General features: G+C 33.9%; 1 protein-coding gene across 4 annotated transcripts in view; it reads left to right on the top strand.

Annotated features, from left to right (window-relative positions):
* Mier3 (MIER family member 3) overlaps positions 1-11,023 on the top strand; it is a 66,452-nt gene extending 55,429 nt beyond the window's left edge. For 3 of the 4 annotated variants that reach the window (XM_063258193.1, XM_063258190.1, XM_063258192.1), the window contains exons 9-13: positions 1,117-1,198; positions 3,070-3,164; positions 6,622-6,749; positions 6,829-6,971; positions 7,080-11,023. In XM_063258193.1, coding sequence (XP_063114263.1) covers positions 1,117-1,198; positions 3,070-3,164; positions 6,622-6,749; positions 6,829-6,971; positions 7,080-7,537 — 906 coding nt within the window. In that variant the 3' untranslated portion in view covers positions 7,538-11,023. The remainder of the gene's footprint in view (positions 1-1,116; positions 1,199-3,069; positions 3,165-6,621; positions 6,750-6,828; positions 6,972-7,079) is intronic. The other variant, XM_063258191.1, reaches the window with a different exon arrangement.
* The last annotated feature ends 1,497 nt before the right edge of the window (positions 11,024-12,520 follow it).

Below are 12,520 nucleotides of genomic sequence, written 5' to 3'. Positions count from 1 at the left end.
AGTAGCTAAATTGTTTTCATTACCTTTTATGTATGTGTACATGCATTTAATGCTGTTATAAGTAAGATCTCTGTTATAATTCTGTTGATATAGGGAAATAATCAATTTTTTAAAATTTACTGTATCTTAAGCTATTGAAACATACTTTGATTTTTTAGTTGTTTCTCTTAGGTTTTCTAGTTTTTAAAATTATTTTAATTAATTGATAAAGTCATAATTACATATATTTTTGTGGTGGTTTTTTAGTTTTAATGCCATTATTATACTTTTATTCTTCTCTTAATGTCATTTTCTTTTTTATTCCTGTGACGATTGCACGTGTTAGCTGTAACTGTCAGAGATGTTCGGCAGTAGTAGTGATTTGGGGCTTCCATCAAAAGATGGAAGCAATACATCTAGGGTTTTAACATGAAAAATAGTAATTTCCTTTTCTTAACATGGACTTTCTTTATTATAGTAAATCAGTACCTGTTTTTAACTGTTACCATTATGTTTTTGTTAGAAATGAATATTCATTTAGTGATTGGGTACTTTTTAACAGCTGTTGTGATAGATGATCATTTCTAAATGTAATCTATTGATGTATTAAGTTTTTTTCTAATATTGAGCCATCCTTGCCTTTTTGAAACTTACTTAAAAATGTTGATTATTATTATCTTTAGGTTGAACTTTGTCTGCTGTTATTCATAATTCCAAACAGACTTACAGGAAGAAAATCTAACAAGTAAATGATAGTTCATAGTAGATAGAAATAACTGAGCCCATTATAAACCCTAGTCTTTTTATTCCAGGCCTACTTATTTTCTCTTTTATTAAAAGACAAAGAATAAATGACATCAAGAGACAGACACACAATTCTAATTCTTCCTAATTAGAAACAAATGTAAAATAGGGGAATTGCCCAGCAATTGAGAGTGAGTCAAGATTCTTGAGGTACCAGTGTCAGTCGGCAGGATGGGTACATAGACTCAGTGTCTGAGAAAACATATCTTAAATCATCATGACGTTAATGGTATTTCAGGCAGTGTTTGTCAAGACTTTTATACTTGTTTCTTAAAATACTTTTAGATATGAACTATTGATAATTTTTACTGAATTTTTTCCCTGTTCTCATAGGCATTATATGAACTTCTCAAGTGTAACCACAATATAAAGGAAGCCATTGAAAGATACTGCTGCAATGGAAAGGCATCTCAAGGTTAGAAACTCTTGAATTTGAAAGAGGGAGATGAGAAGATGTCACTTGGGGTCAGAATAAACGAAGTATTGTGAGGGACAGAGCAGTTGTTTAACACTTCTGTAAAAATTGGTTCATCTTCCTAGCAAACATTATTTTTTCTTTTTCTTGCCCTCTATTTTTAGACGTACCAGAAATTGTTCAAATATAAATTAGTTGCTCTTGTCACATCCTCTTTCTTGAAGAAAGTTACAGAACAAAGCAGACCCCACAGATGACAATACATCCAAAGTAATTAAAAGAATGATTTTATGATTTTCATTGAAAAAAAATCTGTTCTTTTTTTAAAAAGCAGATAGAAATGGCAAAGAAAGTGAAGATAAAAAAAACATAATCCATTGAATTTATTGTAAGAAATGTATTTTTAGTAATCATATAACATGATTTTTACAGTGCTAAGATTTTTTTAATGCATGTAAAAAAGAGTTAGTTTATTTCAGTATTTTTTGTCATATGACTGCATTGCGTGTAACATAGCTTATATTAAGTATATATAGGGTAAAAATAATTCTTAGTAGCATTCTATAAATGGGTTGGGAAAATACAGAAGCTGAAAGCAGTACATTAAACTTTCAAGGCTATCTCACTTTACTGAAAAAGTACCTTTGTTAAAGCTGCTGATTTGAAAATATTTTAGCTGTCAAAAAACTTGCAAAAGCAAAATACTGATTTTTCTATGCTTAAAATTATTTTTTGTCTTTATTGTAGATTACTGTTAATCACTTTGAGAATAGGCCCCCAATGCTACTGAATGAGAAGATTCAGAAATAAATATGGTCTGTGTGAAGACCTTTGAGGTCTTTGCAAGTAGATTTTTAATTGATAAGAATTAAGATCTGGGGGCTGGGGATTTAGCTCAGCAGCATAAGCGCCTGCCTTGCAAGCAGGCAGTTGTGAGTTCGATCCCTGGTACCGATAAAAAGAAAACAGACCAAAAAAAAGAAGATCTGCTGGGAAGCTTAATGGGCTTTAATATTTTGAGAGTATGGACTTTTAATCCTTTCGTATTTCCACCATGTAGCAGTCACCTACTAACTTTAAGGAAATATGTGTTGATTATACATTATGGTCTGTAAAGAACTTGCAATGGTGATGATGTAAGGCACACGAAAGGCTTTTTGCATTCCATAAAGAAAATGACTTTTTCTAATTTAAAAACATTGTATGTTCTAAAAAGTTAGGAAATAAGCAGAAATTATATTAAGTAATCTTAAATTCTTAACCAAAAATGCCAAGGAAAAACTTGTTTATATTTATTCTATAGAATCTGCCAAAAAAATGTTTATATATTTCAGGAAAAGAAAAACTTTCATAAATATTTTAATACTAAATTTATTGAGACATCATAAGATTTAATACAAGTTACTTTTGGCCTCTATAATTGCAGGAGGTACTTAGAGAAATGGCCATTAGCTTCCAGACATTTATTAGCACTGCTTGAGTTGTCTTGGTCATTGAAATTGCTGCGTGTGCATTTTCAGTTTCTTCTCTAAGAGATAGGAATGTAGTGGGTTTTCTGGGATACATGACATCCTCCAGGGTCCCTGTATGAGGATAACAGCATCTGTTGAAAACACATCACACTGTTTTTTCTTTTCCTCAAATGTGTATACGGTTTTTTGGTGGACTCTGTACGTTAATAGTGTGCATACTTGTGATAATCTTACTTGATGTCTCCAGTATACTGCACTTGGTATATAGTGTGTGTTTATTTGTATGTGTACATGTAAGAATTGTTAAAAGTGAGTTTACGGCCTTTTACAGGGCAAATATACTGAAAATAAACTGAAAAGTTTTGAGGCCAATTAATTTCTGTAAAACAATTTTTTTAGAAGGAATGACTGCATGGACAGAAGAAGAATGCCGAAGTTTTGAACATGCACTCATGCTTTATGGGAAAGATTTTCATCTTATACAGAAAAATAAGGTGAGTATTAATAACGAGAAATTATTTACAAATTACAACGAATTAGTTAATTTTAAGTTGTTTAAATACAAAAAAAGCAACAATTTGTTAATGTTAGCTGCCATTAACATTTCAAATACTTCTCTAAACAGGACTGGGATTTGCTCCTTACATAGCCTGCACATGTAATGGTTGATAGTATATTCACATGTTTTGAAAGCAACTGACTCTAATATTCTGCTCACAAGAAATGGATTCAGTATATTTTTCAAGATTGTTTAATCTTTCATGATTTTTGCTTCCTTCTAAGCTATTCAGAGATTCCAAAGCCCCAGAAAATTTTCTATTCATCACTGAGCACAGTTGCTGAAAGATGAAACTTTGTTACCTAAAGTGACCAAAATGTAGACTAACAATATCAAATGCTGGGGAGGATATGGAGCAACAAGACTCTCATTCATTATTGGTGGCAGTAAAAAATGGTGAAAGCATTTTTGGAAGATTGAATTTTTTTTAAATTAAAAAAAAATAACAGAGAATTTCAAGACAAAATAAGAGATAAACAGTGGCTGATGTGTATTGTTATCTTCAAAGTAGTTGCTCACGTTATAAGATACAGGCGTGAAAAAATGATCAAACAATGAAAGCACAAGCTTGGTACTTACTTATAAGTCAGTCATAATCTTACTAAATGATTTAGTAATCTGCTCCTTGGTATTTACCCAAATGGGTTGAAAACTTACATCCATGCAAAAACCTGCACACAGATATCTAGAGTAGCTGTAATCATAATTATCAAAATATGAAAGGAACTAATATTGCCTTTGAGGTGAATGGATAGATGAACTATAGCACATCCAGACAGTGGAATTACTGTTCAGCACTAAAAAAGAATGAGCTATCAAAAAAAAACAGGCATTTTAAATAGCTATTACTAAGTGAAGAAGCTAATAGGAAAGTGTTACATACTGCAAAATTCCAACAATATGACATTGTAAAAAAAAGCAGCACTACAGAGTGACTACTGTAAATAGTTCACTTGTTGCTAGAGGTTATAAGTAGCGGCAATACAGAGGATTTTAAGAGATATTAAGATATTCAGTATGATACTGTAATGTGGATACATGTTGCCAAAGCCCAGCCTTAATATAAACCATAGACTTTGAGTGGTGTGTTCTGTCAATTTAGGTTCAACAGTTTCAATAAATAACTCTTCTGGTGTGGGATAATGATAGTGGGGGAAACTGCATGTGTGCGAGCAGGAAATATATGAGAACTCTGCTCTTCTGCTCTGTTTTGGTGTGAACTTAAAACTACTCTGTATTAAAGGAGTGAGGCCTGTCTAGATTCAGTTTTTTGCGAATAGATGTCCAGTTCTGGCACCATTTGTAGAAGGCACTATTCTTCTTCCTTTGAATTATCTTTACTTCTTGGCCAAAGACCAATTGAAGGTAGTTGTGTAGGTATATTTCTGGGCTCTTTCTCCTGTCCTGTTGGTCTGTTTTTCCTTAACAACACCTTGTCTTGATTACTGTAGCTTTAGAGTAAGTTCTTAAAAGTTAGATGATGCGTCTTTTGACTTTGCTATCGTAGAATTGCATTTGCTATCGTAGAATTTTTACTTTCCTGTATAGAATTTGTTTGCCAGTGTCTGCAGAATAACTTGCTGAAAGTTTTAATGGGATTACACTTAATCTACATATCAAGTTAGGAAACAGTGACATTTTGACAGTAATCAGCCTTCCTATCCATGAAAATAGACTTATCTTCATTTATTTAATTCTTTAATAAGAGTTTGATATTATCTTTATAGATCTTGCCTCTGTTTTGGATTTACACACAAGTATTTAATTTTGTGGGATGCTCATGTAGATGGTGTTGTATTTTTTATTTTATATTTTAATTGATTACTAGTACATAGCACTTGACTTTATGTATTAATGTTGAATCTTGGAACCTTGTTATAATTGTTTACTAGTTCCTAAAGTGTTGTTGTTGTTACTGATTCTTTGGCATGTCCAATTTGGATCATTGTGTTATTTGTAATAGAAAAGTGTTTTTTTTCTTTGTAATCTGTATACCTTTTCTTCTGCATTAACTACATTTTTCATTATAACACTGAAAATCTCATGCTTTTATTTATAATAAAACCTAATATCTTCTCAAAGATAAGTGAGGTATTTAATGTAGTAAATAAATAACTAGCTATTTATTAATTTATTTCTACCAGGAATCGAACTTGTGACCTTGCACTTGCCAGGCAAACACTTGTGCTGCTTAACTGTATCCCTGGCTATGAATAAACATTTTTAAAGAAGTCTGAGTTACCCCTTTAAATTAAAGTAAAGCCATCAATCCTGTAGTGATGTGAAGTCGCTCTGCCCATTCACTCTGGAGACAGTAAGAAGTTCCACTCCCTGGACATTGTAGGCACTGAGGGCACAGCAGTGACTTAGCCTGTGCTCTCTGCAGTGACTCACACTTGATGTATGTGGACAGATCTGTGAATTGGAGCTCTTACATTAAAAAACTTGACCCCCCTGCTAGTGATCTGACATCACAGTTCTTTCAGGGTCAAGAAAAGGTTGTGAAACTTTTTTGGTACTGATTAAGCAGGGAAGAACTCAGATTAAGGAAGTTTGCTTGTATGTTTAAAGTCATGCCTGTAACAGAGCAGCTCTAGTTGGGATATGGACGAAGTTTGTGAGGCTCAGAATGTTACCATTACCGTTACCATTATCAAAGCCTTTTGGAGCTAAGCACCAATGCTGAAGGAATAGCCATCTTGAGGAAGCAAATCATTTTAAACACAGATGCTATAGATTGCTGATCCCTTTGCCACAGGGTCTTGATTCTCTTTTGGATAATGGAACTCTTTGATAAGTGGATGAAACTGTCTCTTCTCCCAGAAGAGTGTACTTGTACGTAACTTTGAGAATTAATAGATCCCAATGAAAACCATTCATGGACCTGTTACAGTTTGGTTAATCCAAAGCTAAGAATCCCTTCCAGCAGGGTACAGTGGCATATTCCTATAATCCTAGCACTGGGGACGTTGAGGCAGGAGAATTGCCATGAGATTTGAGGCTAGCCTGAAGCACATAGTAACACCGTATCTCAGACACACACACACACACACACACACACACACACACACACAGAATTACTACTTTAGTGAGAATCACGATGAATGTTGAATAAAGAAAAGTAGTTAGAGGATTTCTAGTAAGCATGTGAGATAATTTCTACAAGCACATTAGTTTTATAAGTTAAATATTCTGCGGGTTTTCTTTTGACCTTGGGCTTTTGGAAACTGCCTCATTATCACATCAGGACATTACACTAAAAAAGTGTTCAGTATTTTATAATTGGGTGAACAAAAAATAAGACTCATGGATTAAAGCTGTTGTGGGGGAAAGAGTGGCTAAAAGTCAGTTTTGTGTATTGATTTTTTTTTTAACTCTACCTTTTTCATTAGGTGAGAAGTAGAACAGTTGCAGAATGTGTAGCATTCTACTATATGTGGAAAAAATCTGAACGTTACGATTACTTTGCTCAACAGACAAAATTTGGAAAGAAACGATTCAACCATCACCCTGGAGTTACGTAAGTACTGTGGCTTTGACTGCAGTGATTTTTTTAACTAGTGGTACAGTCATAAAATTAATTAGTGTGTGTTTTTCAGGGACTATATGGATCGCTTGGTAGATGAAACAGAAGCTTTGGGTGGAACGGTAAATTCTTCAGCCTTAACTTCTAGCAGGACTGAGCCTATTCCTGATCAACAGCTGAACATTCTTAATTCCTTCACTGCCAGTGACTTGACAGGTAAAATGAAGATCTTTTTGTGTTGTGTAGTAAAGCATGGTATAAAATTGTGTCTTACTTGTTTTACATCAAAGACCATTATTTAAACCATTTGCCATCTCTTTTTAGCTTTGACCAACAGTGTAGCAACTGTCTGTAACCCCACGGATGTGAATTGTTTGGATGATGGCTTTCCTCCATTAGGCAGCGCACCACGTGGACAAATAAACCATGTGCCTGTTGTAACAGAAGAGTTACTCACCTTGCCCAGCAATGGAGAAAACGATTGTTTTAACTTATTTGAGACTGGATTTTATCATTCGGAACTAAATCCTATGAACATGTGCAGTGAAGAATCAGAAAGACCAGCAAAGAGATTGAAAATGGGCATTGCTGTCCCCGAATCCTTTATGAGTGAAGTTTCTGTAAATAATTTGGGTGTGGACTTTGAGAATCACACACATCATATCACCAGTGCCAAAATGGCTGTCTCTGTGGCTGACTTTGGCAGTCTGTCTGCCAACGAGACTAATGGTTTCATCAGTGCCCATACTCTGCATCAGCACGCCGCCCTTCACTCCGAGTGACGTGAGGAGCCAGAAACAGTGGGTGCACAGTACAAGTAAACTTGAGGGGAGCTATCAGGTTTGCATAGTCTTTCACTGGAAGTTTGAACCTTTTTCACTATGACATCAGTGATGTCTATATGTATAGAACTATATCTTGATTTATCAAGAGTATTTTCATTTTTCAATCCATAAATGTGGAAATGAACTATGATCAGCAGAGTTGGGAACTAAGATTGAACTCTGTGGTGCAGCTTTAAGCTCTGCTTATCTTTTCCTCATCCCCTAGTACCTCTCCCCCACTCTCTTTTTTCTATTACTTTTTTTCCCACTGCCCCCATACCCAGTTTTAAAACCTGTAGACAGAGGCCACCAGCTCAAAACCAGCACAGATATTCTGAACTGAATGGTGTGACTTCTTTTCATGTAAATTCCTTTTGCCGAAATGGATGCAGTGGAATAACAATGTTTACAGGTACCAATCCCAGTCTCTGCTCAATGTAGCATTTTTTCAGTTTTAATTTCTTTATTAATAAGAGCAGGGGAAGGTTTCTTTAAACTGCACAAACATGCAAGGATTTTTTTAAAATGGAAACTTCTCTCATGTTATTCACCTAGAGCACTTCAGTTTACAAAACAGCAAGTCCATCTTTATGGAAGCCAGCGCAAGGAACTGTGTGCAAATTATGAAGACTCTTGCTTGGATCCTCTTTGAAAGTTTTAGACCAGGGCTACCTTACACAGAATTGGTCATTTTACTGCCAGGATATTTCTGTGTAATTTCATTTATTGGCTAAAAAAAATTGATGTTGGAAGATGTGATATTTATATTGGGTTTTGTCCATTATTATCAAGATTATAATCTTAAAAATCATACCGGTCACTGATAGCTTAATTTATCCTGAGGCAATTGACTTGCCAAGCCTAGGATAATGCCACTCAATGGTTTACATTTTGGGACACCTCTTAAGTGTGTAGTACTGCAGTTCAAAGTGTTAATATTTAGAGGGACTTCTAGATTTTATGCATAATGCAGTAGAACCTTGAAGTATATTTAAGCTATTTTGTTTAGCTTGAACAGTTGGCAAGAAAAATGTGAGTTCCTATCTGAAATAGAATGGTACATTACCACTTTTAAGTTTTAAAAAGTGATAGACATTCAGATGCATCTCAAACTCAATTTTATTTTTATTTCAAACGTCGTGAATGAGAAGCCATCATAAACTTTGGCCATTTTTGCCCTAAGGACATGCATCTTTAAGTTATAAAGGTGAATCAAACTATGTAATACAGTATTAGGAGATAAGCTTTGCTTTTATAGTATAGTTAAAACAATTACTTTTTTGCACCGTCTTTATTGAAACTTTTGATTTTTACTAGTTGTGTTGCTTTGCAAAAAACTTAAATATTTGGCTGCATTGCTAATATTTGTAAGTATAAGTTGCTTCAAGGTTGTGCTGAAGAGTAGATAGGATGTAGTGGTCTTAGTGATCGAAAGGGAGGGTATTTATTATACAAACTGTGAACTGCAATGACATCCTTAGTTTTGGATGATGTGTATTCTTGTTTTTCTTTGCAGCATTTTAATGAAGATTGCTTTGAAGTGTTTACGCAGTAGCACATTTACTATAAAATTTAGTTTAGCACAGTGGACAAAAGAAGTTAAATTAATAACTTAAAATCAATCTCTAATTTATACATTTAAAGTCTAGCATTCCTGTATGCATACAGTAAATATGGGTAGCCTGGGCTCTTTGTTGCTTTCTGACATTTTTATCCAACTTGTCAGCTTCTTATTGCTGTGTTGTGCTAAACTTTGAACTTTTTGTCTTTTGTCAAAAATCAGTACCCTTTTTATAATTTAGTAAGATACTGGCCATAATCTTCCATTGCTAAAACTTTAATTTTCACTCTGGGTTTACAGTGGCTGGTCTGTATAAATAATTTACACAAAGATGACTGAATGCTAATACCAGTTGCACTTAAATAAACATGCCCATTCTCATTAGCTGATGCAGTAATATATTCAGTTTATCTATGCATTGCTGGGATCTTGATATAAGATGGAAACAGTGTTTCTTATCTAAAGTTTTGATTATCAGCAAGTTGAATGGACACTTTAGTTATTTAAATAAAGATTTTTGACCAAAATCCAGAAAATGATATGAGAGAAAAATAAATTCCAGCTAGTTTAATAGATTTTTTAATGCCAATCTGATTTTAGCCTCTTAGAGAGTGCTAACTAGCTGGTAACGTTTACTTTTAATTCCTTGTTAAAATGAGGCAATAATTTGCAAGATTTTTGTATATATGTGTAAATCCTTCATATCTTTTTAGATCTAATTCAATATTTTCTGACTACTTCTGCCATGTATAATACCATTTTTGTGCATGCTTGATGTGACATTCATAAATTGTACCACTATGACTTTAGCCATGTAAAATAGCTATTTATTGAATTTCCTTTTAAAAGCTGGATTTACTGGTTTTTTTCTTTCTGTTTAAACATCTTAACAGAATTTGTTACTGTTTATTAAAAGAATTGCATTTGAAAACATGAAAATACCTGGTTAGCGATCATATGAGGAAACAATACCTTTATTATTAAGTGTTAAGCACAATTCTTATAACAAACTGTGATAAATTCTTGGGTTTTTTTTTTTTCCTTTACCACATTATTTTCATATGAACAAACCAAAAATTCATGGTGAGAAATTGCAGTGTTGGCTGATACATCTTTTATGTACAGGGAATTTGAAGAGAATGGTGGATTCATTTAGAAGTGTAACTGGTGCTGTGATTATAGCAATACTTTTGTTAGTCGTATTTCAGATTTTCCATGCTAGCTTTTTAAATGTTTAGTTTTCCTCTTGTCATGGTCAACTGCTGAATTTACTTGAAGGATGTAGAATACTGTTTTAAAAAAAGAACTAAAGTCTGTACAATTAGGTCAAAGAATTGTGCAATCATTTCCTTTTAATTTTAAAATTGAGGGGCATAAATATTTGAGAACATCAATCTAATGGAGCATAGTGATATATATAATATAACCAAAGTTTCTAGTAAATATTTCAACTTTGAATGTAAACTAACAAATAAACCTGACCACCAAGGAGAATGTTTGCCCAGAGTTTCAAAGCACATTGCCTACAAATGGAAATTGAAATAATTTATAAAAATATTGACATTACTATGTTTTTTAAGAAGTTCCTGATTTTTTCACTAAAAGGAGGAACCTATTAGTTTTGTTAAATATGGTAGATATTAATATTCCTCTTAGATGACCAGTGATTCCAGTTGTCCCAGTTTGAAATAAGTACCCCATGAATATGAGATAAATTAGTGACAATCAGAACAAGTTTTAGTATCCGGTATTCAAGAGGAATGCTATGTTGCATTGATTTTAATATTTGTACATAAAACACTGATTTTTTTGAGCATTATTTTGTATTTGTTGTATTTTAATACCTGGTGTACAGTTCCAGAAATAAAAATCTGGAAATCTTTTTTTTTTCTTGGTTTGTGTGAATATTTGCCAAAATTTTCCATGAATCTTTAACATATACCAAATGGGTAGATGTTGTACCAGTTTAAATTGGTTTTAGATGTAGTGACTAATATATGATAGGTAAGTAATAAAAGTTCATTGGGTTTTTAAAATCATCTGTAATAGCTTCCCATCTATAATAAAATTGTAACCATCTCAAAGTAAGGATTTCTGGTTTAGTTTAGGAAATATTTACTAAATGTTTGTTATGTTTCAAACACAGTTCTAGGCAGTTGTCTTTTTGGAAGATACGGTAGGTACTTGAAATTTGATTAGATACTGTGATTTGACAAGATGATAATATTTATGGTCGGGGGCTGGGGATTTAGCTCAGTGGCATAAGCGCCTGGCTTGCAAGCAGGCAGTCGTGAGTTCGATCCCTGGTACCGATAAAAACAAAAAAGACAAAAAAAAAATTTATGGTCAGATATCTATATTATCAGTAGTTTCATCAATTATCATCTTTCCTAAAGTCTTTTTCAAACTAGATATGCTATTTAGCTTAATACCATACTTTGGTCCCCATATTTCATTTGCTTTTTCTAAGCATTCCCTGGTTCCATTTTTAACTTATAATGATCAGTCTGCACATATATTCAGATTTTGTAAAATTCCAAGAAAGGGACAAAATGAAAGTAAAAGCCTCATCTCTTCTGCTTTGGTTACCTGTCTAAAACCAGATTACTTAATTCTTAGAAACCAAAGGATCTTACTGTGAGGAATCTGGATAGCCACATGCACAGAAGCACCACAGCTAATTTGAATACAGCCAAGAATGCAGTTAAATGCCATATGAGAACTAATAGTACTTTAGGCTTTAAGGGACAGAAAAGAACCCTCGTGGAAGCAGAACAGTCTCCAGTAACTTCATTGACACCACTGCCAAAATGACTATTTGGCTTCCCTGTTTCACTCCTGGAACTTATTAATTGTATATCTGCTGTAATGTAAATGTAAGCTTTCTGGTCATAATTACTAGAGAAATAGGCAAGTAGACTGGGGAGTACTGGTCAGAGTAGAGGACTAGATTTCGGTAAGGATGGTAAGTGAGGTGATTCTGGGGAGGACTTCTGCAGGCAGAGAATGAATCCCCCAAGGCAGGCATGCTGCAATGGAGTGAACAAAAGAATAGGTGAGACCTGAGGCAGTACGCAGCTAGCTTAGGTTCTAAATGTATCATCTGACTTGCATTTAAAATAATCGCTTTTGGGGGGCTACTCTGTCATGGCAGGAGTAAAGCACAGAAGCCAATCAGGAAGCTGTTGGCATGGCAAATAAGGTAAAATGAAATAACAGTGAGGGGGGGTCAGAATCTATGCTGCTTCCATGATTTGAGGGGCCTAACAGCATCTTCCTTCTGACTCATGTTTGGAACTGTTAGTTGGTACAAGTCAGGTGAGTGAGGCAAAAGTTAACTATTGCTAATACAATTCTAGGGGAGTTAGAGCTCCAGCTGG

This window comes from Cavia porcellus, unplaced genomic scaffold (assembly GCF_034190915.1).
Source record: "Cavia porcellus strain 051 isolate PalLab524CR breed Dunkin Hartley unplaced genomic scaffold, mCavPor4.1 scaffold_11, whole genome shotgun sequence".
Taxonomy (NCBI): domain Eukaryota; kingdom Metazoa; phylum Chordata; class Mammalia; order Rodentia; family Caviidae; genus Cavia; species Cavia porcellus.
This window is presented reverse-complemented; position numbering and strand designations above follow the sequence as displayed.